This window comes from Odontesthes bonariensis, chromosome 16 (assembly GCF_027942865.1).
Source record: "Odontesthes bonariensis isolate fOdoBon6 chromosome 16, fOdoBon6.hap1, whole genome shotgun sequence".
Classification (NCBI taxonomy): Eukaryota; Metazoa; Chordata; class Actinopteri; order Atheriniformes; family Atherinopsidae; genus Odontesthes; species Odontesthes bonariensis.
In genome coordinates this window covers 25,293,231-25,315,465 of record NC_134521.1, presented here as the reverse complement: position 1 = coordinate 25,315,465, position 22,235 = coordinate 25,293,231, and the positions used below count along the sequence as shown (strand labels likewise).

The 22,235-nt window shown below is 41.3% G+C and overlaps 1 protein-coding gene across 4 annotated transcripts in view; it reads left to right on the top strand.

Annotated features, from left to right (window-relative positions):
• The first annotated feature begins 233 nt into the window (after window positions 1-233).
• sh3pxd2b (SH3 and PX domains 2B) overlaps window positions 234-22,235 on the top strand; it is a 45,430-nt gene continuing 23,428 nt past the window's right edge. For all 4 annotated transcript variants that reach the window (XM_075486697.1, XM_075486695.1, XM_075486696.1 and 1 more), the window contains exons 1-4: window positions 234-606; window positions 3,353-3,433; window positions 12,726-12,801; window positions 20,251-20,327. In XM_075486697.1, coding sequence (XP_075342812.1) covers window positions 535-606; window positions 3,353-3,433; window positions 12,726-12,801; window positions 20,251-20,327 — 306 coding nt within the window. In that variant the 5' untranslated portion in view covers window positions 234-534. The remainder of the gene's footprint in view (window positions 607-3,352; window positions 3,434-12,725; window positions 12,802-20,250; window positions 20,328-22,235) is intronic.

Below are 22,235 nucleotides of genomic sequence, written 5' to 3'. Positions count from 1 at the left end.
TAGATGTTGAATTTTTCTACACTGATTTTTGTTTTTAGGAATGGATTTTTTTTTTTTTACACTGTTGGTTTTTCAAATTCAAAGTCTGATTTTGATGCTTTAAAAACTCAATATTGGAAATTCGTATTCAAACTCTGACGGCACAGAAAAACTTCCATAGCAGCCTGTGGTTTGCTGTGACGCCTCAGGGTTGGTCCGCGCAGCGTTCCAGCTGCTCAAATGGGAGTGGGCGAGCTGGGATAGGCTGGGAGTTTGGTTGCAGCCGTCAGCAGGTCGGGACAAGGCAAGAGAGTCGGGGATACAGGGGCCGACAGACTGCCAACTTCTTTCCGTTGCACGGCTGAATGTTGGACAGGAAATTTGACGTGGTATCTTTAAGGAAGACGACTTCGCAGTCTGAGGTCACGGATCCGAGCAACGCGGATGACAAAGGAGCGTCGCGGTGAAAACTTTTCCAGCCGGGTGTGATCGCGCGTCAGACCCAACGGGGAATTCTGCCTTTCTTTGTAACGGATACGTAAAGAAGAGGACATCATGCCGCGGCGCACCGTGCAAGAAGTAACCGTGCAAGATGTCCAGAAGCGAAGGAATCCGAACAAACACTACGTAAGCCCCCTTTTTTTTGGATAACCTCAGCAGCGCTTTGCTGCATTTAGAGAGCAACAGAACCACGTTATTCTGCAGTTCTGCTTCTTCTCCTGTTGGGAAAAGTCAAAACAAAGAGAGTGTCAAATTACAGTTTCACCAAGCCTGTCCGGAACGGCCAAATAGAGTTCCACAGCATTCTTTTTCTTTTAAATCCCCAGGTCGTGTCTTAAATTTTGAGGATAGTTTTGATTTTTGTTTTCCCCTGATTGTAAAATTAGCAGGTAGAAGGATTTAGGTGGTTAGATGCCAACAATCCATATAGTGAAGAAGACACCATAACCTGTGCTTGTCATGCTGTTTGGGTCTAAGGTTGAAACAGACAACTGTGTCTAGAGAAAGTAAAGGCCCTTGTTTGTTTTTTAGGTGTCACTGTGGAGCCCTTAAATGGTGCATGTTCATGTGACCTATGACCCTGCCTTAGTTAGCATCTCTTAAAGTGACCCCCAGTGATGGATAGATAAATACTTTATTCATCCCAATTTTGGAAATTGTTTTGTTGCAGCAGCATACAGTAAAATATATGAAAACAATTAAAGTAAAAACAAGTGAATAGAATAAAATAAAATAGTGAATAAACATTCACTATGTACAAATCTACAGTATGAAGAGTTTTCTTTTTGTCATTGTGCTTCTATGTGAATGTAAGCATTGTACGGACTCGAATATGGAGAGAGAATTCTAGGAAAATCTCAGTTTAAACTGCGTTTATGTCTCCGGCCTTGTGTGTCACATAGGGGAAGTTCTCAGAACTCACCACAGGCAAATCTCGGCGTGTCCGCTCACCATAAGGACTAATCCTGATGCGCATTTTAAGCTTATTCATGCTTCAAGGGCTCCAGTTAAGTCAGCAAAACCTACCTGCAGGCAAGGGTGACCAGGAAGTGTAACGACGGGATTTGTTGAGGTCGTCACTGACCGCAGCGTTCGACGGTGGAATGGGCTCAATGTCCCGCAGCATCTGTACTTTTCTGACCTCTAAAAACCGTTTCAATAACGGTGCTGCCAATCTGTGTCGGTTTGTAGTGATTTTTTTGTTTGGTTGGAACATCCACTGTACTCGTAGAATGAGACGAAAAGGAACAACGTGCAAGTTTGCAAAAGTTGGCGTTCGTTTGAGGGGATTCGTTGTGTGCTGCCACAGTTTTGTTATTGTGTAGGTCGAGCAGAGTTTGTGTGGGAGACAAAAATGTCAAAAAGACAAATCATCGTCTCTAGTGTTTCTGAACAGAGCTTCTATCCATTTTGTCATGGAGTGAGCAGTGGGAGCAGCTCACTGTGAGTGCATTCGCCTGCAAGCGCGTGCGCACGCTTTGTACAAAGCAACATGTATGACGTCATATGGACAGGAGGCCCTAAAACCAGAGCCACAGCCAAGGCCTTAGCAGGTGTTTGTGTTAGTTCTGTGTGGATGGTGTGCGCCTGCGTGTGGGGCTCATATGTTGGTTTGCATCCATGTAGTGTGCGTGTGAAAATGAAAACCTGGAGCCGACAGAGCTTCTGCTGCTGCGAGTGGCGGTGGTCAAGGACTCGGCGTGCCGGTGGCCCCGTGTCCTCTCCATCTGTCTGTTTGGGCTCTTGTGTTGTTTATTACTTCTGGTCCACTTATTTGCACATGCACGCCTTAAACCTTCCCGAACTCTGAGGATTGGTTGGGAGGACAAAAATCAGTTTTATCCGTGCATCACAGTGAGACACATTATATATAGCCTATCACCATTTTTTGTTGTTGTTATGATATCTGTAGTGTTTGTGATATCAGCTGATGTAACTTTAGCAAGTTTTTTTGGTCTTTCTGATGTTTGACTGTAGCACTGACAAATGCACTGAATATTTTTATTCTATTATTAGCGGTAATTTGACTTATGGTGTGGGCCAGAGTGGATTACCGTATCGTGTAGAGTGCCCTCCATTGCTCACATTTACACACACACACACACACACACTCGATATCAGTAACTGGTGACTCTTTTTATTTGATCAAGACAGTCTCACTACTTGTCTGTATAGCTCTTGTATTCAACCAGTCCACAACCATATCTAGTGCCCTGGAAGAAAGAGTAAGGCCAGAGAGGGTCTGGGAGGGGAGCCAGCAGCAGTCAGCCAGACACAGTTAGCCACCAGGGAGTTTCCAATCTCCTCCCTCTGCCTTCTTCTCTTTCTTTTCAGAGAACAGACTCAAAAAACTGTGACTGTTGCCTCCAGATCTCAGTGATTACATCTGACATGATGCAATATAACACCGGTGTTCACATGAGAGTGGTGAACTTGCATTTGTACAAATACAATATGTATTTTATTATATGGTGCCACCATTGTGTCAAATAAAACAACACCTTGTCTTAGTATCCCTTTGTTTCCTCTTTGAGACACTATCTGCCACGTCTGTAATCCTTAAAGAGCCAATATAGTCACTCTGCTGCTTGTGTGCAGGATAATGATCCAGGAAATGATTCAGATGGCCTAGGAAGGGAAATAATGGGATATCCTTGCTGCTTTCATGTGAACGGATGTTAACGCTGACTGATGCCTCATGTTAGCTAACTAAGTGTGCGTCTGTTCTTCCTCATTCGGCCTCTTAGGATTCACGGCTCCTCCAAAAAATGGCACTGTGAGTTGGGAGTGATGCACCAAGGGGTTTGGATGTTGATGGCAGTTTGGTTTGTTTACATGTTCCAATTATTTTTTTTGTCTTTTGCTTTGCCAGGTTTACATCATCAAAGTGTCCTGGAGCGATGGCAGCACAGAAATCATTTACAGACGCTACAGCAAGTTCTTTGACCTCCAGGTGAGTGAGCATGTTAGTGCGTTTTTCTTTTCGTACTGTAAGTGTATGCAGAGAGATGTTTCAGGGGCCAGTTTTTTTTTTTGGTTGTTTTTTAAATCGCTAAAGATGAGCATCGGCAAGGAGGGCCCTGGAAGAACTGTCCTCATCATACGAGACTCCTCCCTTATGGGCCTAGTACTGCTTGGCAGCCTTTTGGTGCTCCACCCATATGACACTGGTAATTATATTGTGCCAGAGTAGTTGGAAAATGTTCCAATGAAGTCAGTAGAGGACAGTGATGAATGGGGAGGCAACACTGATGACCACAGACGTATCTGAATCATTCTTGAACGTCAGGCTGCTGGTGTGTGTTGCACAAGGAGGGAATCTCATTAGTATCCTCGTCCAGGAAACCCAGGAAAGCAATTGCCTTTAATGAGCATGTAGTCAGTTTAAGAACAGCATACAGTCAAAGAAAACCGAGTTAGATTCTTATTGATTGACCAGAATGGTCAAGGCATGAGCAGCGAACTAAAGAAACGTAATGCCTCACCCAAGCTTCCTGAGCCCGCCGGTGTAATGTTAAACAAAAGGCCATTAAGGGTTTCATTACTCATTCCATCTGTAGCCACCAGCAGTATACTGTACAATTTGTTGTGAGTGGAGCATAAATTGGTTGAATACGATGACTGAAGGCAGCTCTCAGCTCTTTCTTAATATTCCTATGAGTGTCAAAGAGCCCATATTATTCAAATTTACAGTGTTATTGATGGGGTCAATTAAAATGTTTTTTTTTCTCGTTAAACAACATTGTTTTTCCTCATCATGTACATTGCTGCAGCAACTCTTCCGCCCGTCTGTCTGAAATGTTGTAGTCTCTAGTCTCTGCAAGGTCCTCCCAAAATCCCCCACCTCCTCTGATTGGTCAAAAATAGTGCTCATTTTTTTGTTGACATTGTGCAAATATAGGGATGTAGATAAAGATATAGGAGAATATAATAGAAATAAGGAATAAAAATTCATTGGCTGGCCATCTGTTTTTCTGTATTTGCATATAATAAATACTATTATGTGGAGCTCTTCTGTACCGAAATGAATTGGATTGAATCAGATATTCTCAATATCGGTTATTCCATGAATTACGTGTCATCATCCAGCCAAAGCACTGCTTTGCCTTTTAAGTTAAGGAGCTAAAGAGGCCTTAAATGTCAGATTTGTTTGTGGTGGTGATTGTTGACACTAGTAATTATTCACTGACTTTACATATTGTTATTTCTGTGTTAAAGAGAAAGCTTTTAGCCTTTTTGCACCTTTTAAAACAGCCACGACGATTGACAAAACGGTAAGACAGATTATTTCCCGGCTGACGCATATTGCTGCCGTAGAATGGGATGAACATGGTTGAAGTATTTTCACCCGGAGCATTCCCCTGTGTCGCTCACCACCAGCCGCCATTCATCTGCTTGCTGCTGAGTTGACAGCGTGTGGAAGGGCTCTTAGTGGTAAGGTGGACAAAAGATAAACTCAAATGGGGAGATTAGAAATGAGTTTCTTATCTCCCGTAAGGTTTGGCAGTTATACAAGGCAAGCCAGCTTGAGTGGCTGGTCTGAATGCACTTAAGTCTCATCAGCTTCCCCACCATAAAGACGTCTTACAGTTTTTGTGCCGGTATTGTTTCTGGCCTTTTGAAGCCGGATTTCCGTAGTCTTTCTGAAAAGGTCCATTTTTCATCTCGACTGTTGGCTATGATGAGAATGAAGGCAGTGGTTTGTCATCATCAGGCATTCTGTCAGGTGACGGACCATCATGATGACATGTGGCTGAGGCGTTCGACTCTCCTCGTTAGCCACCACTCTATTTCTTGTCATCCTCCCTTGCTTTTCTCACCTCCTGGTGTCGTCACCTCTCATCTCATGGTTTGAACGCTGCCGTCTTGTGATTCGGGAGGACTGTAAAAAAGCTAATACTGTAATAAAGTGTTTCTGGTCCTCTGGTCCTCTGGATGTGTCATTCACCACATCCTGTCAGCACAGCTGGCGCTAAGCAGCTCCTACTTTGGAAAAAAACAAGCACACGTTGCTGTGCTGACACTGACTGTGTTCATTGACTTAGTTTTACTTTGGGGTTGGGAAATATCACCACAAAAGTCAAATGTGTATCCATTTTTCCAGGTTTCTAAACATTGAAAGGAACATAAAAACTGTAACGCTAACCATAACTCATTTGCCCTTTTTTTTTTTTTTTTTTTTTTTTTTTTTTTTTTTTTTTTTTTTTTTAAATGACATTGCATCACCCTGCTTACCAATGATGCCTCTTTTAGATGAAAGCAGTTGGGTTTTAAACCATTTGCCCGATTTCTCACATGCCTGACAGCATTCACTACACAGAAAGGTTCCACAAACGCTGATATTTGTCATCTGTCGCTCCATACCCTGAATTGTAAAAAGGAGTTTTATACAATTGATATGGCAATCGGCACATTTTTCCACTTTTTTTTTTCCCTTTTTATTGTGGATCATAGCGTCTTTAAACTTTTTACTGTGTCACCCAAAACCGTTTCCATCCCGCACGTCTCACTGAGCAGTGCACCGCAGCTCTACTTTACAGCTGTAGGAAAAAATGAAACTTTTTTTTTTTGCTTATTCAGAGTTGCTCAGCTGTCACATGTTTTCCATCTGCAGTAACGAAGTAACAGAACATTTCTTATTGCGGGGGAGGGGGAGCATGATGACAGATAAGTGTTCATGTGGGCTGACGGGGAACAGTAACAACCTGCAGATAGGTTGGAGCTTGGCCAATCAGGGGTTTGTTTGTAATGAGAAGGGTTTTAAATTCTGTTTTTGGAGTTAGGAGACAACGGAAAGAGGCCAGAACTGGGAAAATGTTATCTCTCTCTCTCTTGTTGATACCAGCGAGCACACAAGTCGCAGCCTTTTGGTTTAATTGAAAAAAATAAAAAATCTTCAGGGACCTATTTGAACCGGCATTTTTTCCAAATGAGGTATGAAATCAGCCAGCACCATTTATACCGATACGATCTAACGCCGACTTTGTCCCCTCTAAAGCAGCTCCTAAGGCCCAGCACAGCCCAGCCCCCCACCTTTTCCTCTGGTTTTTTGAGCAACAATCTGAGTTGCACTCATTGTGCACTCATTCTGCTCATTGCTGCCAATTTAACAAATCTTGTTTTGAAAAAAGCAACTAGTTTTATATGCAATTTATTTTATTTTATTTTATTTATTTATTTATTTTTTTTACCTTATCACCAGGCTGTATGATATTAGGCAAAAAACCTATGATGGGCAATATTCAATTGGCTATTGGTTAGGTCTGTTAACAAGGGCTACATTCCACATCTGCACCTGTGCATGCTGGTTAGTTGTAGAACTTTCTCAAGGTGGAATGCGGCCCTTATTAATTACCCATGTTCATCTAAACATATTTGCTATCGTGAAAAAGATCAGTTTTACATATAGGGTGCAGTCTTACTAAGTAGAAACACGCTGGACTTCCCTCCTGCTGTATTCCTCTGTTTTTGTGTTTTGTGATGCTATATTAACAAATGGGAAATTTTACACCTCTGACAGGTTGAAAAAAAAATTATAAAAAATTGATTGTCGGATATCCTTGTCAGGACATAAAACGATAACAGAGTACTTATCGAGCATTATTAGCCGCATTCGGACAGAGCAGTTCTAAGAACGGTCCTCCAGAAGCCACAGGCACAAACCGTCCCCAACCTGACAAAGCTCCAGCCCCAAAACAAAGCTCACTGCAAGCTTCATTTTCCCGCTGTGTGCCGTATGACAAGAAAAGCGACAAGTGGCGTGCAATAACAAAGGCGGTGTCCTTTCACATTGCCAAAGACATGGTCCCTGTTGCAACAGTGGAACAGGTCAGGTTCAAAGAGCTTATTAAAAAGCTGGACCCGAGATACGAGCTTCCCAGTCGTTTTTACGAGAAGCACTGCCGCAAATGTATAGTGAAGTCAGACAGAACGTTGCAGGCCGGCTCGCTAACGTCACCCATTTTGCGTTGACCAGCAATATGTGGTCAATCAGGACGTGCAAACCTTATAGGAGTGTGACAGTTCACTTCATGCAAGACTGGGAGATGAAAACAGCTTGTCTCCAAACAAGTTACTTTCCCCCAGGATCACACCGGTGAGCTGGAAGCTTCAACAAAAGCATCTGGTTGCTCTAACAACCGACAACGGGAGCAACATCGTCAAAGAAATATTAATATAATAGAAAAAATATCGCGATGTATATCAATATTCAACCTAAATATATCGGGATATGACTTTTGGTCCATATCGCCCAGCCCTGGCATGATGGTGATATTAATCATGGACGATCACATCGGGCGTCTAATATCGAGGCCGGAAGAGCTCACAGAGAGAGTCAGGATCGAGCGCAGGTGATACTTCTTCATTTCATGAAGAAAGAAAGAAAGAAAGAAAGGAGAGCAGAGCGCCGCAGACAAAGGAGACAAAGTGTAAGTTTAACTTATTAAACACGCAGGTTGTGTCCGTGTCGTATGAGTAAACATTTCAGCCGTGACAGCATGATATGGGGCGTAGCTACCGACCACCAAACACCTCCGTCAGATGTGTTGCTATAGAACCCAGAAAAGACCCAGCCTCGGAGAAGGAGTTAAAATAGTTATAGGAACTGAGGGCGATGGTCCCGAGTTCCTGTATGTGCGAATGTTGGAGAAAACGGCCCCGCGGATTAAAAGGTTATTAGAACTGCCAAAGGTTCCTACAGTCCGAAAGCGGCTTTTGTTTTCAATATTGTTAATGTTTATTATTGTTTTTATATTTTATGTCTTATACTTTGTGTTGTTATTCATGTACAGCACTTTGTTTCAGCCATGACTCGGCACACAACACGGGACCAAGTTAAATTCTAAGCATTGTGCAGTTGATGATAATTCACTGGTATTGTATAACGTTATAAGTGAACACTGACAGCAGGAACCCATGGGCGATTTCTGTGCTCCCAGTACTTAATAAAAGCACCAGCAGCTTGGCTATCATTATAGCCCCTTACGCAACTATGAGCATTTTTTATTTTTTTTTTCTTGTATATAAACTAGATAAGCAAGTATTGTTCCGAACATGAGCCTTCTCCTCTTCAGGCTACCGTGACTGAGAGAGAGAGACAGACAGTGGTTTTCAGATCAATAAGCTATTGAATTGTGTTCTGCTTTATGCAGTGGGGATGTTCTACTTTTGTCTGTCAGAGTGAGCAGGAGTCTGCTTGGATACCCATAACATAAGTATCATCATCAGAGAGGTGCGCATTAGGATCTTTGAGGACATTTTGACCCTAACCAATTTGTTGTGACTGTGCATGCTTGATTAGGTGTACACAGACAACTTCTCTCTGTACATGACAGTAATACACGTGTGCAGAGCTTGTCCTAAAAGTGAATCCCAAATAGGTGCTGAGATAAGACCAGCTATGATCTATGGGCGCCCGTAGTTGTCAATGTGGGGATCCACGAGCGAGTATAAACGGGCACTTGGCCTGTCATTGACCTCCCTGTGGAGCATTAATGTTGGATGTGGAGTACATGACGTAACTGTTGTTTTGAAGAAATGACTTTGCTGTCTCCGTATGCCTTTTTCTTGTTTGAGTGGCTCTGATTACAGAGTAGATACAAGGTTGAGAGGAGACACAGAGACTGGGGTGTGCCTGCACTCACACATATGGCAACAATTACAATGTGTGGGGTATCGGATCTTCTTTGTTTGTGTCTCTCTCTGTCTGGCTGCCCGTCTCTGTACTCATTTTGCCCTTCTTAAGGTGGTGCTGTGTCTTTGGCAAAGTTTCAGACTATTACGCAGATGGATGCTTTTGGACTTTAGTGCACCCCCCCTTTATGTTTTATTGAATTCCGTCTTTGCCCTCTGTTTTATCTCAAACGAGGAAGGGTGGATGAACTCCCTCACTGCCTGTCAAGAAGATCCTGTTTTTTTTCATTGAACTGTTTTTCTTTAATAAAGATTATTGTCATTTTAGATCATATTTACGTTATATGTTTGTGGCTAAAGGCCAATCTTGAGCGTTGTTCAGAAAAAGAAAAGAAAAGAAAACTCACTGACAGAAGTCCTGGTTGTATTGATCTGACAGTGCAAGAGATGGCTGTCAGTAATTCCATCTATGTTTTCTGTAATCGTTATTTGCAGCTTTAGGGCAATGTTGCTGTATGACAGGAATCTGAACTAATAACTACATGTCTGTGCACTGAATCCACACACCAGTCGCATATACAGTAATGAGCATTAGCTGTGACGCTTTGTTTGAAATACTGGATAAACAGGACCAGCAAACAAAGAACAAAATCTGCGATGCATAGAACATAAGAAGTCTGTACTTGATCAAACATTTAGGGCCAGTTCAGAGACATGATAACTCTAGCATTAAGACAGCGTAGCGTAAACCTTGGAGGCTAAATTGTCTTAATCCTGGCAGACCTGCACAGCTGACAGTAAAGTGCCTGCTGTTCATTGTGCTGGTGCTGTAGCATGTTTCCATGACGACGCTTCAGCTCACCTATAGCACATTTGGGAAAAGGGGGCAGGATCAGAAAACAAATTGTAAATATTCCGTGATTGCACACTGTAAGTTAGAGGTTGTGACTCTCTACTTTAAGCACCTTAAATATAGGGCTCAGTGTTTTGTTTGTTTTTTCATTGGTAAATTTGTTTATGAACCTAAATACATCTGTTGTAACTAAGTAAATAAAGCAGAATTAAATTTGTGCTTTTTTCATTTTTTGTAATTTATTTATGTTCAATATTTTGTAACGGTTGTCATTCTGTGCACCAACTATCTTCTTTTGCTCTTGTTTGTGGTCAGGCTGCAATCGGACCTAACCCTCTTGACAATAATAAACAATAAACACCATGTTTATCATGACAGCCATGTGCTTTATTGTAGTTCTTATTGTGTAGCTTCAGGCAAAGGTTTGGTCAGACTGTGTATTGTTGCCTCATAACCTAGGAACTTGAGTTCCTTGTGTTGAGTTTTAGCTCATCTAGAGTTTTTCTTGAACTTGTGCTGCTTTAACACACCATTTACTTTGTTTACACTGTGTTTTTAAACACGGGCACACCTGTGTTTAGGAATATATATATATATATATATATATATATATATATATATATATATATACACATTTTTTAAAAAAGCCGATTAAATCCTTTCCTATTACCAGTAGTAGCATTTTTACTCTCAGGGCGTCTAGGGCTGCAATACATTCAGAACCGGTCCAATAATGCTACAAGCTCACATAACAAGGCTGTAAGCTACGATAACAAAAGGACGACATTACACTTCACAGTTTCTGATAAGCTAATTATCTCAGAAAGTTGTCATTATTGTTTTTCAGTGGCCCTCAAACGTCAGCCCCACACGACAGAACTGAGAGTAAGCTTTCAGCTGCTGGGAGTTGAGCTTCCATCAATGCCTACTGGAGCTGGAGCTACTAAATATCCGAAGCTACTGCAGAGCAATTTGATTGTGAGCTGAATGCTGACTAACTTTCCCAAATGTTGCACTCAGAAGCCATAAATTGGCAGGTGTTTGTGGGCTTTTCAACCAGTTTGAAAAGGACTTAAGTGAACTCAGTTCTGTGAGTCACTGTCTGACATGCCTGATGATTCTCAGTTTATTAGCATAGTGGTGTGAAGCATCATTTCTTTTAGAGACTATTGTTTCTTCCTGCCTTCATGTGTCTTTTAAAAGAGACGTCAGTGTAAAGAAAAAGGTCTGACTGCCTGCCAAAGGTTTTTGATTACACAGCTGGTAAGAACTATTCCATTTTATGCCTCACAGGCCACAGTGCCATAAATATAATAAAACTTTTGTCTGTGGGATCACTTGACAATTGGTTGAAAGAAGAAGGAAAAAAAAAACTGTGGAAAGATTCACATTCAATGTGGATGAGGGCGTTTGTGTGCTCTGTGCACACTGTATTTACTAAAAAAGGAATCCCTTGACTCTTTACAGTTTAACATTCTTCAAGATTGCGAGGTACTTAATGATGAATGACGTGAAAGTCATTTCCGCCCTGCACACTTGGAGAAACACTTTTTCTTGACAGCCTTCAGAGATAAATCTCTGACCACATCAGCAATTTGACTGAACTTATTAAGCCCTATACTTTTTTTAAGTTGCATCAGGTCGTAGTGGGTTTGTGCTCCAGCCTTTTTCTCGATTATGACCCGCTGGTGTGAACCAAATTAAAGTTAAGTTGATTTCATACAGCTAAAGAATCCAACATTTAAAATAAATGAAAAGCTTTTCCACATCATTCGAGTATTGTCCAGTTTGATTCGATGCGCAGGATTTGTTCAACAGTCTCCCATTTCAATACTGGCATCAACATTTTCATTTGATGATATGATTCAGTGCTCCGTGCCGTTTGTATAAGGCTGTGTCTGGCAGGGCCGTGTAAAAGCTAAGAACAAAAAACAAACCAAAAAAGTATCAGTAGTAGTTTGAGTCATTGCTTTTCTAATTTATGAAATCACAAATCCCTTCGTCTCAAACATGATGCCCATCATTTGAAGTTATTGCGCTTTAGAACTTTTAATTCAGGACTTTGAAGTGCTTTGAGATGGTGCTAAATGAATAAAACTGAGTTTCAATGGAATTGAATTGAGAATTTTAAAAAAAAGAACCATATGCTTGGAGAAATGGTGACTGAATAAACTAAAGATGATTCATTCATTTTCTTTGCATGTGAAAACCGTGCAGAGTGCATTAGAGGAGCTGAGTGTGCAAGAGTTCATGGGTCAGCGATGCCAGATGTGATTTTTATTGGCTTCAGCTGCATGTAGACATGCACACAATCACATTTACTGTATTTATACGCTGTGTGTTCAGAAACGCTAACTAAGATTTTCTCTTCAGACTGACTAGGTTTTAAAGAGAACAAAACTACAAATCAAAATGAAATGAGCAGATCAGTAAAAATAAGGAGCCACTGCTTATTGGCCTTTTCAAAATGATGGAAACCGAAATGTTCCACTATGTCAGTGGTGCCTTGCTGCTAACAGGCCCTTAGCTACAGAAACATATGCAGCTGAGGGGAAAAACCATACCATCTGCTCAGTACATTCCTAATCATTGGCAGACCTGCCCATATTGGCCAGATTCCTCGTAGGAACTGCTGATTTGTGAAAATCACTTCCCAACCACCCTCTGCTGTCCTGTTTATGGGAAGTGTGTGTTTTTACTGTATGTGAATGTAAATGCTTAAAGTGCCGGTAACTTACAGTTAATTTTGGGGTTTCAGATGGAATTGCTGGATAAATTCCCAGTGGAGGGAGGCCAGAAAGACCCCAAGCGTCGCATCATTCCGTTCCTACCAGGTGAGAGCCGAAGACACGGTGTCCCCCCTCTCATGAACGCACACACCTACAGTACACGATCGTAGATTCTCAGGAATAAAAAGGAGGGACAGTTACTTGGATGGTTATTCTAATCCTATTGATAGCCCCAGCCTTTGGATTTGTCCAAAGTAGATGGCCCAGCAGTGAGTTGCTGATAACCTTTGAATGATCTTGAGCAGGGCAGAGAGCCCCCCCTGAGGGACCTGGAGTTGCTTCCTTACTGTCACTGAACAAAGCAAGAAACTTTTCAAGAAAATCCTCAAACATTGAGCAAAACCAAATCATCTCTCAGCATATCTTTTTCCAGTTTTAGAACCGATCTAAGCATTAAAATCACCGCCGTCATGGCTGAATCATCACTCTGTGTGTAATGTGATCGGCCAAAGTAAAATGATCTTCTTTTCTCTCGACAACAAAAGTAGCAGTGAGGTTTGTTTGGCGTGAGGCCGTTTGGTTTACTCGTTCCAACTTTTGAACTCCTGCTGAAAGTGATTCTGAATGAGAGAACAGCCTCACCCAGAGACCCCACCCACATCTCCCACACTGGTGCAGGGGATGGGTGGGGGATATATAATTTTTTTATTTTTTTTTAATGCTCATGCAAGTCTGGAACTCATTGAGAGAACTTGCAGTCAGAATCACCACACGCACTCGCGGTGTTTGATAAACTCTGACTGGGAGGAACAGGAAAGAGCTTTTCATACTATCCCCTTTTAAAGTCAGGCAAAGCATTCCGACTATGGATAACCATTAGTCCTGTTCTACTTCCTTCATACTTTTTAGTTTTAAAGCTTATTCATCAGAGAAATTCCTGTCTACTTCCCACAAAGGTTCTGTCCTTTTTTTTTTCTTCCAGGGAAACTTATTTCGGTGCAACTTCTCTGACTCTTGTTTTCTTTGCAAGTGCTCCTTGAGGAAGGTGCTCCTGTAGAGCTGTTAAGAGGATAAAAGTTAGACATATTTGATTCTAAAAGGCATCCTCTTGGAATGTTGGTAAGCCTTTGCATCGTGGCATAAGTTTGCTATAAAAAAGAAAGAAAAAAAAAAAAGAACCCTTGCTGACTGCCTGAATAAGAAGAAATTTCAAAGAATGACTTTTACTAGTATCGGTCCCAGAACAGATCTGACGACTCCTTGAATTGCTGAAGCTTCCTGACAGTCAAGAAAACTATTCACTTACAAAGCGTGTGTGGACTGAGGCCAACATTACTGAGCACTGAAGTGGTTTTCCCTTTTTGGTTCGGTTTGTTCAAGGCCTCAAGTTGTTTTTACTCCTTCAGTATCTTAAACATCAGCAAAGAGGTTTTTCTGTTTATGTACACAGTGCTGACTTCTTACTCAGCTTTTCTTTTTAAGGCCTGGTGTGTACATCAAATGTTCGACTACACGTTGTTCCTTATCCTTCAGCCTTCAGCCTTCAAAGGACTTTTGTAACGCTCAACTAAAACATGGTCCGAGCTGCCTCAGCATCCCACGTTTAGATAAAATGATCAGTTGGGTCGGTTTCCCCATAGCTGCTTTTTAAGTCAGTGCCAGATGATTAGCCTTTGAAGAAGGACAAGCCAATGATGGAATGTTTCTATAAGTAAGAGGTGATGTTTCCCAGAAGTAGACTTTGAATTTGTAATTTCGGTTGCCTTTTCTCCTCCTCCTCCTCTCAGTGATTGAACCACAGTACACTGTTTTTTCAGCTACTTATTTCGGCCGGGGATCTCTCTGCTCGCCACAGTAGGAGTCACAGCATATTTGGTTAGGTCAAGTACAGTTCTGTGCAGCCTAATTACTCAAATTTCCCTGGCGGTTCTTGATGACCAGCAGGAATACGATGATCTCATTGCTTGAGTCTTATTCACGTCACATTCCTCTTGTGGCTCTCGATTGGTTTGATTTGAATCGCCACACCGGTGGCAGAGCTGTCCCATGTGGTGAAATAACAAAGGTGTCTGCTCCACACATGCATTTTAGCAGTGTTATTTAGAGCCATTTTGGGCAGGTTATTTTACAGAAATGACCTGCTCTCATTGACTAAATATCAGGTCAACAATGAATCGACTGTGAAGGTTCAAATTGTTTTAAGAGTGATGGTAAGTCTTAAGCCTTGCATCAAATTCTGTAGCAGTAGGTTTAAAGTGGTAGGCACGTCTAAGTCAAGCCCAGAGTTCAGCTAATGCAAAGTTAAAGCCGGGGAATATTTTTGGAATGTTTCTTAAATGTTTCAAGTGTAAAATCAATTGTAATTCTTGGACTTTGTCACAAGAGTCAGCTTTGTATCAGAAACTTAAAATGCCACAAGAGACCAAACAGGGTGCCGAGTCGGGTGATTAAGAGGTTTGACGCGAGCACAGCTTTCTGTGTGTGAGGTGAGTAACAGTGACTCTCTCTGTGTTGCCATTTCTGTCAGCCTGCTGGCTCGCAGATTTGCCATAAAGTCTAGTCTCGTCTCAGCCATGGCTCCAATGCAGTGGCTTTTTCCTCCCTGCCTCCTCCCTCCCCAAACAATCTCTTTTCACTGGCTGCATCCATGACCTGCTGTGCATACAAAGTGAGCAGTGTTGAGTTAGTGCTTCATTCCTGACCCCAGAGAGCTCTGGAAAGTCTTCAAGTACGCTTTCTGTTTAAGAAGTGATGACGCTAGGAGAGGAAGAATGAGTGAGAAACGGAGGCAGAGAAGTAGGAATCTGAGGGCCAACTTTCAAATGTCTTTTTCCAGGCAGCGTGTCCTTTAAGATGCTCTGGCTACATGTTGCCAGAGCCTTAGACATCGGCAATGTCTTCTCTTATTCTTTTATTAGATTTAGTCAAGTCTTCCTTTACTTAGGACTAGACTGTCCTTCTCTTCACAAATGTGTTGGGGAGATCGAACTGGTCAGATCATGCACATTCAAATAAAATGCTGTGTCTTTATTCTTGTCTATGAATACATATATATATATATATATATATATATATATATATTAGCATACCGCTGCCACGGACATATTTTCATCAGCAAAATTAGATATCACAGTCAGACCGTGCAGTTCACCACATTTTTGTTTCACATGGGATATTTTTTCAAGGGCTGGGTGAGTTAACTCGTTATTATCGCATTAACTCGTTAATTATCTAACGCCGACAAATATTTTATCACGCATTAGCGCAGGTTTTATTATCTATTTTATTATTAGAAAAGTCTGTTGCTCACAGGCTTTTATTTTGTAAAAGTCTGTTGCTGTCTGCTGCGGAACCGGAAAAGAAAGTAATTGGCGAATCCACCAAACATGGAGAAGGGTACGGAACTTTTACTCGGCCATTTTCATTTTAAAGTTCATTTGTAAATACTACCAAGTTGAATTGTCTTCTCAGCGTAGTAGTTCCGGTCTAAAATATCCCTTAAAGGCAAAACACACAAGTGATAGCAGCAAGTCATTCAAGGAAACAGACAGTGGAGCGAGGCTTCTACATAAAAACTACAGAAAGATGCTGATGTTAAAAGTGTGTTTGCACAACAAATGTTATGGTACTTTCACTCATATGGCAGCACATTTAAAATAAAACTAAATGCTAAAAGCTATACACTACTTTTGAATTCATTTTTGGATTTTGCGTACAAATGCGATTAATCAGGAAAATCATGTGATTAATTAGATTAAACATTTTAATCGTTGCCCAGCCCTAATTTTTTTTCTTATTATTTTGGCTTCCAGTAATTTTGAAAACTATATAATCAAGAAACTAAAATGTTTACGAGCTCTGTCTTGCGCCGGAGCTCTTGTTGTATCTTGAGTTATGAATCCAGAAGACTTTTTCTTTCCAGTGGCACATCCAACTTTTCCTAAAAGCCTAAACTTACCACCTGCCTGCCACCTTTAGTTCAGTCTGAGCCCAGATGGTGATCAGATGAACAGCTGTTGGGGGGGAGTGAAGACAGCCGCCCTCAGAAGTTCTCTTACTTGTTAGGGAGATTCCAGCCATGTGAATGATCTTGTGTTGTCAACAACTATAACGAGGCTGTAATACTGACTGTATCAAACTGTCGATAAAATTCAGCATCGAGTGTCTGATTATGGGTTGGTCACATGAACACTCTCAAACTTCTGGTGGCAAGAGATGACGGGACCAGCAGAGACGTGCCGTCCTGGAAACACGAGTGCTCGTCATACATTTTCTGCCAGTCCATTCATTTGAAATGTGTGTGTTTAACTGGAAGTGTAAACTTTGAATAATGTGTCTCAATGCTATTTTGGGACAAATCAAGATTCACTTCCTTAAGGCCTCAAATATCTGTTTAAGGTTTCAAGGCACTCTGTGAGATTGTGGTCAACAAAATTATGTCGGTAGGCGCGCGCATGTTGAAGCCCAAAACAGTCAATGGACGATAATCCCATATACAAAACAATTATCTTCTCTAGAAAAACTGCGTTCAAGTATTTAAAACATTACAACAATACTGTTGTAATATATTGTACCGACAAGAGGTAAGTGACATGCTGTTTATAAAGTTGTTTTGTAACGTCCCCATGCCAGTAATGTGAGAACCATGCATATGGTTTTGATGGTAAGACTTGTGACTTTATTGTCGGATGGTTTATAAAGTGGTGTGACGTTTCTGCAGTGTGCAAGTTGTTGTTTTACGTGGAAGGTTTATTATTGCCCATTGGCCACTAGTGCTGGGCGGTATACCGGTTCACACCGAATAACGGTTTATAATTTCATTATGATATGAATTTTTAATATACCGGTGTATTTGATTACACAACGGGGGGAACGCTGCGTCGCGCGACATTGTTTGAGACGGGACCCTTTTCAGTGTTGGGCTTCTAAACACGCATGTTTACTGTCTATTTTTAACGCTATTTAAAAAAAATACTCATATTCGTTAAGCTGCATTTCCTTTCCCTGCTCTCCCTCCGTCTCTGTCAGTCATGCGTCTCTCTCACATAGCGTACACACACACACACACAGCCCCTCCCCTCCGTGCACACCGCATGTGTCTCCATCAGCGAGATCATCCCTGGTAGCTTGGAAGCTTGCTAGCTTCAGCGTCGCGTTAGATTAGCTCAACCGAAAGAAGACGGCTGGCGAAATTCCCAAAAGGTTGGTATCACGTGCAACTTTATAAAATCACACATTAAAAAGTCCTATAAAAATATTTTATATTTTTAATACAATGTTGTCCCGACCCATAGCAAACAAGCGATTACGCCTTCTTTATAAAGTTAACTAGTCGCAAGTTTGCCGTAAAAAAATTTAAAAAAAAATGTAGTTGGGTTGTCGAGGTCAAAACACTAGCAGCTGTGAATCAAATAAAGTAGTTTTTTAAACTCTTACACTGAATGTTTGCTGCTTCAATCCAGATGAGTATTGAAAAATATTTTCCGCGATTGAAAAAGCTATGTTATTAATTTGTTTACAATGAAGATGTGAATATTAATACCAATTATTAACGAAGGAATTATTTTGAAGAATTTTTATTTTAATTTTTAATTCTGTTCTCAATCTGTAGAAAATGCTGTGAACACCTAATTATGCATAAAAAAAAATACCGTGATATACCGTGATACTGTGAAAAAATACCGTGATACGTATTTTTGGTCATACCGCCCAGCACTATTGGCCACCACGTATTTGGCTAGCATGACAGGCTGCGCAAACAGCGTAATCGCCGCACAGGGAGCGCCGATTTGCACCAGTCTGTGTCCTACTATCAGTATTTGACAACCTCTAGCAATGGGATTGCGCTTCAAATATACCGGAGTTCCCCTTTAAGTCTCTGATATTACACACAACACACAGATTTAAGGCTCGAAACTGCCAGTAATGGTATTACACATTTGGATGCATTTTGTCTAGTTTGTCTATACGCAGAAGAGCCCACGTTTGGTCCTTTTTAAAAGGTGTTTGACAACGGATGTTCGATTTGATAACTTTGATAGGACAATGCTTCAGCAGCATATTTAAACATCGCACTCCACAAAACTTGTAATGCAGAGGGGAAAAAAAGTAAATGTTCAGCTCGAGAGATCCTAAAGTGATGAGATATCTTTGATGGAATTTATTGACTTCATCCAATAAATCCATTGTTCAGATTGGCTGTTCTGGAAATTTATGCAAAATAGCTCTTTTCCCCCAAATTGTACGTTTTAAAGACAAAATTTTTGAAAACTTGTAATGCTAAATTTACTACATGTAAGTCATGAACTTGTGAAGCCTCACAGTAATAATAATAGCTTAGAAATTTGACACTATTCAGCATGTTCTCACAGTGATGCAGCTTCCTGTGGTTTTGTCTTTGTTTTTCTCAACCACCTGACTCAACCTGAAGGGTCTGTTGGTGGTTGTGGTTATTGTGTTAAATTTGCAAGGTCTGCTCGTCTGTATGTGGATTTAGCAGTCTGCACACAGTCATACATTCTCCTTTAACGCACAAAGACCTGGTGCATCATAATGGTTTTACAGTTCCCATGGTTAGAAGGCACCTCAGGTCTGAATGGGCTAAACTAACCTTAAGATCCAAATGACAAAGGGCAGAAAGTAAAACCCAAGAAACATTCCAGGGGTTCAGGAAGCAGAAAAGATGAGCTTTAAGCCTCGTTTCCACTATGCAGTCCGGTACGGGTCGGTTCGGAACGGTACGGGTCGGGTCGCTTTGGGGTCAGCTTGTGTTCCCACTGTACAAAGGGGACCCTCAGGGGTGGGTGGAGTGCGTGCTGAAGCGTAAATGGCAAATAACAGCAAATAACATGCATAATTTCTAACCACCTCCAAGCTTCTTCAGCTTAATGCGACACCGGCTCGCGGTCCGGTTGAAACCACTCTCTGCCATTTTTGCGGCAATCAGCTGGAAAACTTTTTGGTTTCGCACAGCGCCATCGAGCTCCCGCTGCACAGCCTCCTCACCAACAACGGAGAGCAGAGCCTGGAACCGGTCCTGTGTGCTAGGTACCCCAAGCAGAAGGGTTACGAAAATGGTAACGGTACGGATCGGTAAGGTTTCGTGGTAATGGAAACACTGTAATAAGCGAACCGTTCCGACCCGTACCGGACTGCATAGTGGAAACACGCCAATATGGCACTATGGCTCAGTGCAATCTCCTGATGGATCCTCAAGTTTCTTTATATAAGTAACTTATAATGTTTTATCAAAGCAGTCTTTTGGAAAGTTGTTGTTGAACCTTCCGCAATCCGAATGTGCAGAAAATAAAAGGTGGCTGTGAAATTTGCTGCATAGCGTTAAGTTGGCGAGGTGTAGAAGGGTTTGTCGCCATTTCTTGTGATTGCACAGACGCGCGCGGTATGTCTGCCTCACGGCGTAGAAATACCTGCATTCACGTAGCCCCTCACCTGAGTCGTGCAGAAAAAAACACACCTTTTTCTATAGATGTCATGAAGTGATTGCGTTTGACTTGTCTTGTCTTCTAAGTCTATTTTTTTTTCCTGCTCTTTCAGGGAAGATTCTCTTCAGGAGGAGCCATATCCGAGACGTAGCGATGAAGAGGCTGAGGCCCATCAACGAGTACTGCAGGGTGCGTTCATTGACTAATACAGTGACAGAACCTGCAAATCTGTTTTATTTCTCATGTTTTCTGAAATGCTCACCTGTCAGTGAGAATTTCTATCTCAGTATCAAGTGCTGAAATCAACATAGGAAGTCCTCACTGACGTATCGGTATGCAACAAGATGGAAAATAAATTTTCCATCTAAAAATTCAACAGTGAGACTATTTTAGATCTGAAGACAATCTTTGTGGAAAACAGTCTTTTGTGTATTTTTTTACTCTTACCTTGCAAGAGTGGGGCTATGTTAATGTATGCGCGAGACCATAAGGAACCCTGTGTTCTGTAGACAAACTGTAAATTGACTTTAAAAGGTGTGTTTACATGTGGGCACATTTCAACAAAGTTTCAAGCCAACGGACATAAACTTTGAAACGGCAGTGCTCTGAATAGGTCTCATGTTTTGTCTTCTCATTATGGTTGCCATCTTTTGGACTAATTTGGAGTTTGACAGCTTATATGTAATTTTACTTAAACTGTTTAGAACTCAGTGGATGAGTTCTCTCCTCTGTGTTTAGTAAGGCAAGAGGGTCGTGTGCATTTATGCAAGTGGCACAACAGTTGTAATTTAAATAGTTATTTATAACCATTAATTATTCCAGCTACAAGGACCGGATGATTCAAAACCTAACCACACGTACGTCTTAGACACGTGAACTGCTGTGCATTGTCACTGCCGGACAATCTAATTTGTGAAACGCTGTTCATCCACAGGTTAAGTCGCGAGCACCGTCGCCTACATACGGGATGTGACCTCACTCATCGTTGCACAAAACCAAACTAAACATTGCAGCAGGTAGCCTAGCAACAGTGAAATGATTTTGTAGAACCATAAGTTGCTTATATTGAACTGATAGAATTCCCAGTGTTTCCAGAATAATAAATAAAGTAGTGAAGATATTTGGTGAACAATGTAAAATAAACTCAACAGCAAATGTTAATTTTGGCCTCAAAAGAAAAAAAAATAATAAGAATTACACAACTGAACTGCGCATTAATTTTCCAAGAGTTTTGAGGATTGCACTTAGAGACCAGGCCATTTTATCTCAATAGAAAAGCTTTTATTGCTTAATGCCATTCCTTGCATGAATTTGTCAAACGTGTGCGCCTCTTACCATCACTTATTCACTCAAGCAAATGGTTTTTAAGACATCAGCTGCACTGCAAGATTTGTCTTAGAGGAAGGTTCATACAGTTATATTTTTCCAACAGCTTTCTGAATAATTCTGTTGCCCTTGCTTTCTAAAACAGCTAGCATCACCAAGCTTAAGTGTCCTAAAAGCTCCACAGGGGCCTGACTCTCACACAGACTCACATCCCCGTGAAAAGAAACCAATTAGAAGAGATTTTTTTTCTGTATAGTGTCCAAAAAAAAAAAAAGGAAGATAATGTGATCTCTCAATTGTAGGATAAACCCTTTTGTAAAGATTATTGATAAGTTACTTCAGTGCGTTAATCTTCTGTTGCCGTCAGCAACGGAGGACAGACAGGATGCCCACTTGAAAATGCCATAATTGTGTGGTGTAACGTGTTGGTAGTGTCTGTTATACTTTCCCTCAGCTGAAACAGAAGGCAAAACAGTGCATTATGCATGGCTTCTACACCAAGAGATTAATGCCTTGATCACAAGAAAGGATGAGGAAATGCGACTGAACATATTTTGAAGGTCCACTGCAGTAAAAGTACACAAATAAAACTGACAATGGCAAGTGACTTACAGCTTTACTTGGGGCAGATGGGTAACCACCGCTACAACATGACTGAAATTCATCCTTCTTGGATAAATTTTATTTATTTTTTTTTTCTCTTTGAGAATGCCAACTATTTATCTGTGGTAAAAACGTAGCTGTGGCTGCTCATGATGACCTTCGCTCGGC